Here is a 9,607-nt window from a genome sequence, read left to right as displayed (position 1 = left end):
AGGGGTGTGACACCCCCCCGTGACCCCTCCCCTCCCCCCACAGGCCGAGGCGGTGGCGGAGCTGCGGGAGCTGGCGGGGGAGGGCTGGTGGCACTGGGCGGGGCCCTGGGCGGGGCCTTCGCCCCCCTCTTCGCCGAGGCCCTGCCCCCGCTCCTGCCGCGCTGGTGAGCACCGGGGTGGGGGAGGGGAGGGCGGCGGGGGGAGGGGAGGCCCCGGCAGCCGGGTGACCCCCCCCTCCCCGCCTTCCCCTCCCCCCCAGGGCGTCGCCGCAGCGTGGGGGAGCGCTCGTGGGCGGCGGCCATGCTGGGCGAGGCGGGCTGCGGCGCGGGCTGGCGTGGCCGTGGCGCCCTTCCTGCCCCGCCTGGGCCCCGCCCTGGGCGCGGCCGCCGCCCGCGACCCCCACCCCGAGGTGCGCAGCAACGCCCTCTTCGCCATGGGGCGCCTGGCCGAGGCCGCCGGCCCCGCCCTCGGAGCGTATCCGCCCATCGGCCGCGTCCGGGACACGCCCTCTCGCGCCCCGCCCCTCCCCCAACCGTGCCTCTCCCTTTGGCCCCGCCCCACCCCCTCCGCGCTGGCCCTTTAAGCCCTCGGCCGCACCCTCGACCCCGCCCCTCCTGTCGTAGCCACGCCCCATCCCGCCCACCGGTCCTCGCCCCCGCCCCCAGGCGTTACCCCGCCCCGGCTCCCTTGGCCCCACCCCCCCGCGGCAGCCCCGCCCCCCGCGGAAGCCCCGCCCCCCGCGGAAGCCCCGCCCCGTTTCCTTGACGCACCAGGGCGTGGCCGGGGCGGGCCGTGCTGACGCAGGCGCTGACGCGGGAGGGGCCGGGGCGTGTCCGGGACAACGCCTGTGGGGCCCTCGCCCGGCACGGGGGGGCGCTGCCGGCCCAGCTGGTGCGGCTGGGGGGCGCGGGGGGCTGGGGGGCCATGGGGGGCACCAGGGGGGCGGGGCGGGCTGGGGGGCAACCAGGGGGCACCGGGGGACTGGGGGGTGCTGGGGGGCCATGGGGGCACCGGGGGGGTGCGGGGGGCTGGGGGGGGGCTGAGGGGCAACCGGGGGTGCTGAGGGGCGTGGGGGGGCCATGGGGAGCACTGGGAGACACGGGGAGGCACTTGGGGCACCGGGGCGCCATGGGGGGGCGCTGGGGGCCACCAGAGGGTGCTGGGGGGCACTGGGGGGGGGCGCTGGGAGACACAGGGAGGCACTGGGGGGGGCGCCATGGGGGGCGCTGGGAGACACAGGGAGGCACTGGGGGGGGGGCACCGGGGCGCCATGGGGGGCGCTGGGGGGCACTGGGGGGGGCGCTGGGAGACACGGGGAGGCACTTGGGGGGCACCGGGGGGCCATGGGGGGGCACGGGGGGGGCACTGTGGGGCACCGTGGGGCAGGCAGCGCTGGGCTCTGCCGGCGCAGGTGGTGCCGCTGGTGCTGCGGGCGCTGCCGCTGGGGGCAGGACCTGGCCGAGGAGCCGCCCGTGTTCCGGTACCTGCTGGGGGGTGCACGGCCGCGACCCCCCGCAGGTTGGGCGCTGGGGGGCGCCATGGGGCGCTGCGGGGTGGTTACGGGGTGCTGGGGGGTGGTTATGGGGCGCCATGGGGCGCTGCGGGGTGGTTACGGGGTGCTGGGGGGTGGTTATGGGGCACTGCGGGGTGGTTATGGGGCACTGGGGAGGTGCTATGGTGTGCTGGGCCGGGGCTGTGGGGTGTCTGGGGCACTATGGGGACATGCAGGGTCACTGTGGGGCACAGGTGGGTGGGGGTTGGGGGTCCCTGTGGGGCAGCGGAGTTACCCCATGGGGCGTGTGGGGCTGGGGGGCTCCCGGGGGGGGCACTTGGGGGTCCTGTTGTGGGTCGGCCCCCTGACACCCCCTTCCTCCCCCCCCAGCTGTGGCAGCACGGCGGCCGAGCTGCCCCGGGCCTGCGGCAGCGTCGTGGGGAGCGGGCGGCTGCCCCCCGGTATGGGGCGCTGGGGGGGCACTTGGGGGGCACTTCAGGGGCAGGGGGTGCTGTGTGGGGTGGCTGCCGCCTGGTATGGGGCGCTGGGGGGGGGGCGGCGTGTGGGGGGCACTTGGGGGGCAGGGCGTGCCGTGTGGGGCGGCTGCCCCCCGGTATGGGGTGCTGGGGGGGCGTGTGGGGGGCACTTGGGGGGCAGGGGGTGCTGTGTGGGGCAGCTGCCCCCCCAGTGTGGGGCGCTGGGGGGGGCATGTCGGGGGCACCTGGGGGCAGGGGGTGCTGTGTGGGGCGGCTGCCCCCCGGTGTGGGGGCACTGGGGGAGCGTGTGGGGGGGGCACTTGGGGGGCATGTGGGGGCGGCTGCCCCCTGGCACAGGGCACTTGAGGAGGGCTGCAGGGCACTTGGGGGGTGGGATGCAGAGGCACTTGTGGGGCGGGATGCAGAGACACTTGTGGGGCACGGGGTGGGATGTGGGTCATTTGGGGGTTGCTGTGGGGCAGGGGGGTCCCTGACGCCCGCCTGCCCCCCAGAGCTGGAGGCGGGGGTGGTAGGGCTGCTGCGGGACGTGTGGGGCCACTGCCCCACGGCCTTTGGAGGGGGCCTGCCCAGCTGCCCCCAGCGACGCCGCCCGCCTGCGCCACGCCCTGGTGAGCCCTGCCCCACCCCTGCCCCACCGCAACACCCTCTGCCCCACACTGATCCCCCCCCCAGACGCACACATGTCGCCCTGCCCCACACCCACACCCTGCCCCACACCTCCTGCCCCCCCTTTCCTGCCCCCCACCAACCCCGCCCCTGCCCCACAAGTGAAGCCGGTCACGCCCCGAGTTCACCCCCTCCCCCACCCCGTGACATCATCGCTGCCACGCCCAGTGACCTCACAGCCGCTCCCCGCCACCCCCAGGGCCTGGCCGACGCCCCAGTGACCTGCTGACCCCGGGGGCGTGGCCATGATGTCAGCGGGGTGATGTCAGCGCGACGAGCCAATAAAAGCCATGGTTGGGAGGTGCCGGTTTAATGGCGGGGGGAGAGGGAGGGGGGAGGGGGAGGGGTGCCCCCCCTGCCCCACGGTGGGGGAGGGCGGGGGGCGCCCGCGGGGGCCTGGCCCCCACAGCGATGGGGCCGTAGGGCCGGGCCTGCTCCAGCCGCAGCCACCCGGCGCCGCACAGCTCTGGGGGGAGGGAGCCGGGGTCAGCCCCACACTTGGGGGGCAGCCCCACCCTTGGGGGGCAGAGCAGACCCCCACGGGGGGAGGGGGGGGGAGGGGTGCACGTGCAGGGTGGCGCACACGTGTTGGGGAGGGGAGGGAGGTGGGTCGTGCCCCCCAAGCGTGGGGCTGCCCCCCAACTCACCGAGGCAGAGGGAGAAGAGCCGCGCCACGAGGCCGCGGGGGGCCCTGGGGGGCAGCAGCGCCCCCAGCTCCGCCCCGCCCGGCTGCCACGCCCCGGCCAGCAGCAGCCTGCGAGGGCGGAGCCAGGGGCGGGGCAGAGGGGGTGGGGGGGTCAGTTGGGGGGCGGCGGGTTACGGGGTGGGGTTGGGGGGCAGTTAGGGGGGTTATGGGGCAGTTGGGGGTCAGGTTGGTTATGGGCGGGGCTGGCTATGGGACAGCTGTAAGTCGCTGACCTGCGCAGGGCGGCCATGTCGGGGGCGGTGCCGGGGGGGGGTACGGGGCGGGGCCGGCAACAGGGTGGGGCAGCTATGGGGCAGGACTAGATGGGGCTGGTTATGGGGTGAGGTCAGTGATGGGGTGGGGCCGGGGCGGGGCCAGGCAGGGTTGGGGGCGGGGCCGCTGACCTGCGCAGGGCGGCCATGTCAGGGGTGGTGCCGGGGGTATGGGGCGGGGCCGTGGGGCGGGGACGGGCGGGGCATGGGGCCAGCTATGGGGCGGGGCCGGCTATGGGGCGGGGCCGCTGACCTGCGCAAGGCGGCCATGTCGGGGGCGGCGCCCGGGGGCAGCTCGAGCTCGGGGCGCTCCGGGAGCGCCGGCAGCACCGGGGGCGGGGGGCTGGGGGGGGCAGAGGTCAGAGGCTGCCCCGCCCTGCCCCGCCCCTCCCCCCCCGCGTCCCCTCCCCCCCCCTCACCGTCGCTCCTCGGGGGGCGGCACCCGGGGGCGGGGCTCCTCCTCCACCTCCAGCGTCACCTCTGGGGCGGGGGCAGGGCGGGGCGTAGCGACCCACGGCCGCCCCACGATCCCCCCACAGCAACCCATGGCCGCCCCCACGGCCACCCCATAGCGACCCACGGCCGCCCCACAGCCACCCCATATCGCCCCACAGCCTACCCACAGCCACCCCAGTGACCCATGGCCCTCCCATAGCGACCCACAGTGACCCATGGCTGACCCACAGCCAACCCATAGTGACCCACAGCGACCCATGGCTGCCCCAGAGCAACCCACAGCCAACCCCACCCATGGCTACTGACCACTGCCCCATAGCAGCCCACAGCTGCCCCAGAGCGACCCACAGCCGACCCACAGCCACACACGCAGCTGCCCCATAGTGACTCCACCCACCCCACAGCACCCCATCCTGACCCACAGCTGCCTCATAGCAACCCATGGACACCCCACACCGACCCGTAGCAACCTGCAGCCGCCCCCCAGCGCCGTGGGTCGCTCACCCGAGGAGGGCAGGGCCGGCAGGCTGGGCTCCAGCACCTCCCGCGGGACCTGGGGGGCCGGGGCACCTGAGTCCCTCCGAGCACCGTGGGGCCGGGGACCCCCGGGGGGTGTGGGGCAGAACAGCGGGGTCCCAGGGGGATGTGGGGCTGGGGACCCCTGGGGGGTGCTGTGGGGCAGGACATGGGTACAGGGGGCAGGATGGGGGGCGCTGTGGGGCACCATGGGGCAGGACGCAGGGGGATGTGGGGCACTGTGGGGCAGGACGGGGTGCTGTGGGGCAGGACACGGGGGGATGTGGGACAGGATGCGGGGGGATGTGGGGCGCCGTGGGGCGCCGTGGGGCAGGATGGGGGGCGCCGTGGGGCAGCACGGGGGGTCTCACCTCCACCTCGCTGGGGACCTCGGGGGGGGCCAAGGGTCTGGGGGGTGGGGCCGGGCGGGCACAGCGGCCCCACAAGCCCCACAGCTCCGGGGGCAGCCAGCCTGTGGGGGCAGGGTCAGCGTGTGGGGCGTGGCCAGCGTGTGGGGCGTGGCCGCCCGAGGCCCCGCCCCCGCCACACCCACCGCAGGTTGGCGTTCGCAGCAGCTCCGTCGGGGGCCGGCGGCGCTTGGAGGGCGGCTCCAGCAGGATCTGTGGGGCCCGGACGCCTGGGTGCCCCCACCCCATGGCACCCCCCAGTGCCCCCCACAGCCTGCCCCACGGCGCCCCACAGCCCGCTCCACGGCGCCCCCCGACTCACCAGCTCCCGGCAGTGCCCGCGGGGCTGCAGCAGCTGGGCCTGGAAATCCCCCGGGGGGATCTGGGGCTGGGGGTCGCGCAGGGGCGGGCGGGGCCGCCGGCGCCGGGGTGGGGCCTGGGGCGGGGCTCAGTGCTAGGCGGCCCCACGGCTGCCCCACAGCTGCCCCACAGTGGCCCCACACCTACCTTGGGGGGCAGCGGGGGCAGGCTGGGCTCCTCGGGGGGTCGCAGGACTGTGGGGCACAGGGAGAGGGTTGGGGGGCTGCCCCACAAGTGCCCCCCCAGCCCCACAAGCGCCCCCCCAGCCCCACAAGTTCTCACCGAGGGGCGGGGGGTGGTTTCAGGACCTCCGGGACCTCCTCCTCCTCTGTGGGGCAGCAATGCCGTGGGGCAGCAGCACCGTGGGGCTGGGACCCCCCAGGGCCCGCGGGGGGTGTCGGGGCCCCCCAGGCCCCCTCCCCGCCCCCCAAGTGCCCCCCAAGTGCCCGCACCAGGGAGCAGGAGCTCGGCCTCCGCCTCTGCCAGGAGCTGCAGCTCCCGCGCCGTCACCTCTGGCAGCTCCTCCTGCGCCCCACAGCGCTGTGGGGCAGCCCCACAACTGCCCGGCCCCACCCCCCCACAGGGTACCCCCTGCCCGGGCACAGCCCCCCAGAACCCTCCCCGCTATGGGGCAGCCCCCCACAACCCCTCAGGCCAGGACCTGCCCCCCCCTGCTATGGGCCACCCCCCTGCCATGGGGCAGCCCCCCAAGCCCTCCACCACTATGGGGCAGCCCCCACTGTGGGTCAGACCCCCCCTGCTATGGGTCACCACCTCTATGGGGCAGCTCTCCCACCATGGGGCAGCCCCTGCTGTGGGTTAGACACCCCCCAACTATAGGTCAGACCCCCCGCTGTGGGTCACAACCCGCCTGCTATGGGGCAGCCCCACCTCAAGGACCGGCGGCAGGGGGAGGGGCTCGGCCTCGCGCAGGGTGATGGCCTCAGGGGACACGACATGGGGGGGCCCTGGGGGGGGGGGGGGAAGGGGTCAGAGGGGCCCCCCAGGCCGGGCCCTGCCCCCCCCAGCCCCACACTTGTGGGGCAGCGCTCACCCGGGGGCGGCAGGAGCTCCTCCTCGAGGGGCGGGAGCTCCTCCAGCAGGCGCCGCACCTGGGGGGGGGGGGGTGGGGGTGGGTGGGGAGGCTTGGGGGTGCCGTGGGGCAGCCGTGGGGCAGCCGTGGGGCGCCATGGGGCCGTACCTGGGGCAGGGCCATGGGGCTGGGCAGCCCCGGGCCCATCACCCCGAAGAAGGGGTCGGGGGCGAACTCCAGCGCCACCATCAGCACCTGCGCGTCCGGCACCTGCTGCGCCCTGGGGGGGGGTGGCAGCTCTATGGGGCAGCTTGGGGGGCTGGGGGGCAGCTTGGGGGGGCTGCAGGGGGTCTGTGGGGCAGTTTGGCAGGGTTCTATGGGGCACTGTGGGAGCTCTGCAGCAGCTTAGGAGCTCTATGGGGCACCATAGGGAGCTATATGGCAGTGTGGGGCACTGTGGCAGGCTCTATGGGGCAGCTTAGGGGTCTACTGGGTGCTATGGGGCAGTGTTGCCGTGCTGTGGGGGCTCTATGGGGCAGCTTAGAGGTCAATGTGGGGTACTGGCAGGTTCCATGGGGCAGTTTGGGGGGGCCTATGGGGGGCTCTATGGGGTGCTGTAGGGCTCTATAGGGTGCTCTATGGGGCAGTGTGGGGCGCCATGGGGCCGACTCACCGCCGTGGGGGGCTCAGGTCAATGTTGGGGGGCGGCAGCGCCCGGTGCAGCCTCTCCAGGACCTGGACCACCTCCTCTGCAAAAGGCCACCCCACAGCACCCCATAGGACCCCCCGGCGCCCCATAGCTCCGCCCAGCAGCACGCCCTGGCCCCGCCCCCCGCCCCTCACCCAGCAGCAGCCCGCACTGCCGCCGCAGCACGCCCCGCCCCCGCCCCGCCCCCCGGCGCGGCCCCGCCCCTCACCCAGCAGCAGCCCGCACTGCCGCCGCAGCACGCCCCGCCCCCGCCCCGCCCCCCGGCGCGGCCCCGCCCCTCACCCAGCAGCAGCCCGCACTGCCGCCGCAGCACGCCCCGCCCCCGCCCCGCCCCCCGGCGTGGCCCCGCCCCTCACCCAGCAGCAGCCCGCACTGCCGCCGCAGCACGCCCCGCCCCCGCCCCGCCCCCCGGCGTGGCCCCGCCCCTCACCCAGCAGCAGCCCGCACTGCCGCCGCAGCACGCCCCGCCCCCGCCCCGCCCCCCGGCGCGGCCCCGCCCCTCACCCAGCAGCAGCCCGCACTGCCGCCGCAGCACGCCCCGCCCCCGCCCCGCCCCCCGGCGCGGCCCCGCCCCTCACCCAGCAGCAGCCCGCACTGCCGCCGCAGCACGCCCCGCCCCCGCCCCGCCCCCCGGCGTGGCCCCGCCCCTCACCCAGCAGCAGCCCGCACTGCCGCCGCAGCACGCCCCGCCCCCGCCCCGCCCCCCGGCGTGGCCCCGCCCCTCACCCAGCAGCAGCCCGCACTGCCGCCGCAGCACGCGCGCCAGCCCCAGCTGCAGCAGCGCCGCCAGGTACAGGGAGCAGCGCGGGGGCGGGGCTCCGGGCGGGGGGGGCGGCTCCTCCCAGCCGCCGCGGCCAATCACGAACGACATCACCGCCACGCTGGGAGGTGAGAGAGTGATTGACGGGGGGGGGCTGGGACGTGGCCACGGCACCGCACCGGCCCCAGAACCCCCCTGAAAACCCTCCGAAAAACCCCCAAAAGCCCCCAAAATTCCTCCCCCAACCCCCCCCCCCGCCAACCCGCCGTACCAGACGCGCGGCACGTCCACCCCCATGTACTCCCTCCGCAGGACCCGGGAGCTGCAGGTGGCCGCCAGCCTGAGGGAGGGAAACACCCGACAGCGCCCCGATGCACCCCAAACCTGAGGGCAACTGGCGCCCCCCGCCCCCGCCGCGGCGCCGCCCGTACCAGATGGTGCCGAAGCAGCCCGTGTGCCGCTGCAGCACCGCTGGGTAGTAGAACATGGCTGAGGGAAGAAAAGAGCCGAAACCCGCGGGGATCGGCGCCCTCCCCGCCCGAACAGACCAAAACCCGCCCAAATAAAACCCTCTAAACCAGCGTTTTCCGGCCCCGCGGTGGTTAATTCAAAGCGCCGGAGCGCGGAGCCGCCGCCGCCGCCGCCGGTCCCCGCCGCTCTGAGCCCGGCGCTTCGCGCCCCGCCTATTTATAGCCTCGCCACGTCCCGCCCCGCCCGCCGCCCCGCGGCCAATCGGCGAGCCGCTCGCCTCAGCGCCGCCCGTCAATCATCGCCTGGCAGCCGCCGGCAAAGGCAGGCGACGTGAGGAGGAACTTCGGTGGGAAAGCAGCGACCAATCAGCGCCTTCCTCGCCTTCCCGCCTTGCGGCGCTGGCCAATCAGCGGGCGCCGGCGCTTTCCCGCCTTTTCTCCTCATCGTGAGGGAGCGACGAGATGCGTCGGGGGCGGGTTGGGCACAAGGGGGACGTGGGGGGATGTGGGGGGACGTGGGGGGATGTGGGGGGACGTGGGGGGATGTGGGGGGACGTGGGGGCACACGGGGGGACGTGGGGGGACGTGGGGGGATGTGGGGGGATGTGGGGGGATGTGGGGGGATGTGGGGGGACACGGGGGGACGTGGGGGGACGTGGGGGGATGTGGGGGGACACGGGGGGACGTGGGGGGACGTGGGGGGATGTGGGGGGATGTGGGGGGACACGGGGGGACACGGGGGGATGTGGGGGGACACGGGGGGACGTGGGGGGACGTGGGGGGATGTGGGGGGACACGGGGGGACGTGGGGGGACGTGGGGGGATGTGGGGGGACACGGGGGGACGTGGGGGGACGTGGGGGGATGTGGGGGGACACGGGGGGACGTGGGGGGACGTGGGGGGACGTGGGGGGATGTGGGGGGACGCGGGGGGACGTGGGGGGACACGGGGGGATGTGGGGGGACGTGGGGGGACGCGGGGGGACGTGGGGGGACACGGGGGGACGTGGGGGGACACGGGGGGATGTGGGGGGACACGGGGGGACACGGGGGGATGTGGGGGCACACGGGGGGACGTGGGGGGACGCGGGGGGACGTGGGGGGACACGGGGGGACGTGGGGGGACACGGGGGGATGTGGGGGGACACGGGGGGACACGGGGGGATGTGGGGGCACACGGGGGGACGTGGGGGGACGTGGGGGGACACGGGGGGACACGGGGGGACGTGGGGGGATGTGGGGGCACACGGGGGGACGTGGGGGGACACGGGGGGATGTGGGGGGA

General features: G+C 76.3%; 3 protein-coding genes across 3 annotated transcripts in view; 2 read left to right on the top strand and 1 right to left on the bottom strand.

The window, feature by feature from the left end:
* OXA1L (OXA1L mitochondrial inner membrane protein) overlaps nt 1-9,607 on the top strand; it is a 257,560-nt gene that overhangs the window by 217,029 nt on the left and 30,924 nt on the right. The gene's annotated exons all lie outside the window — the stretch shown is intronic.
* Nucleotides 11-2,955, top strand: LOC135318315 (importin-4-like). The gene is made up of 6 exons (XM_064475493.1): nt 11-474; nt 774-891; nt 1,412-1,518; nt 1,883-1,953; nt 2,481-2,597; nt 2,855-2,955. Exons 1-6 carry the CDS (start codon nt 434-436, stop codon nt 2,902-2,904), a joined length of 504 nt encoding a protein of 167 aa, XP_064331563.1. The 5' UTR covers nt 11-433; the 3' UTR covers nt 2,905-2,955.
* On the bottom strand, nt 2,907-8,809 carry REC8 (REC8 meiotic recombination protein). Its single transcript, XM_064475427.1, has 15 exons — nt 8,285-8,809; nt 8,125-8,193; nt 7,820-7,974; nt 7,058-7,133; nt 6,553-6,664; nt 6,281-6,463; nt 5,804-5,975; nt 5,634-5,679; nt 5,499-5,574; nt 5,314-5,427; nt 4,956-5,204; nt 4,371-4,621; nt 3,866-4,078; nt 3,303-3,409; nt 2,907-3,121 (listed from the first exon to the last, which is right to left on the bottom strand). Exons 1-15 carry the CDS (start codon nt 8,338-8,340, stop codon nt 2,907-2,909), a joined length of 2,094 nt encoding a protein of 697 aa, XP_064331497.1. The 5' UTR covers nt 8,341-8,809.

The sequence above is a fragment of the Phalacrocorax carbo genome, chromosome 29 (assembly GCF_963921805.1).
Source record: "Phalacrocorax carbo chromosome 29, bPhaCar2.1, whole genome shotgun sequence".
NCBI classification, from domain to species: Eukaryota; Metazoa; Chordata; class Aves; order Suliformes; family Phalacrocoracidae; genus Phalacrocorax; species Phalacrocorax carbo.
This window is presented reverse-complemented; position numbering and strand designations above follow the sequence as displayed.

What these genes read in the sequence shown, in the direction of transcription:
- REC8 (XM_064475427.1), bottom strand. Translation starts at nt 8,340, where the DNA reads ATGTTCTACTACCCAGCGGTGCTGCAGCGGCACACGGGCTGCTTCGGC. An exon ending in CCCTGAGGCCATCACCCTGC is followed by an intron (nt 5,976 to 6,280) that starts GCGAGGCCGAGC and finishes GCTGCCCCATAG; the next exon opens with CGGGGAGGGTTCTGGGGGGC. An exon ending in GGCCGAGCTCCTGCTCCCTG is followed by an intron (nt 5,680 to 5,803) that starts GTGCGGGCACTT and finishes GCTGCCCCACAG; the next exon opens with AGGAGGAGGAGGTCCCGGAG.
- LOC135318315 (XM_064475493.1), top strand. Translation starts at nt 434, where the DNA reads ATGGGGCGCCTGGCCGAGGCCGCCGGCCCCGCCCTCGGAGC. An exon ending in GGGCGCTGCCGGCCCAGCTG is followed by an intron (nt 892 to 1,411) that starts GTGCGGCTGGGG and finishes CTGCCGGCGCAG; the next exon opens with GTGGTGCCGCTGGTGCTGCG. An exon ending in GAGCGGGCGGCTGCCCCCCG is followed by an intron (nt 1,954 to 2,480) that starts GTATGGGGCGCT and finishes CCTGCCCCCCAG; the next exon opens with AGCTGGAGGCGGGGGTGGTA.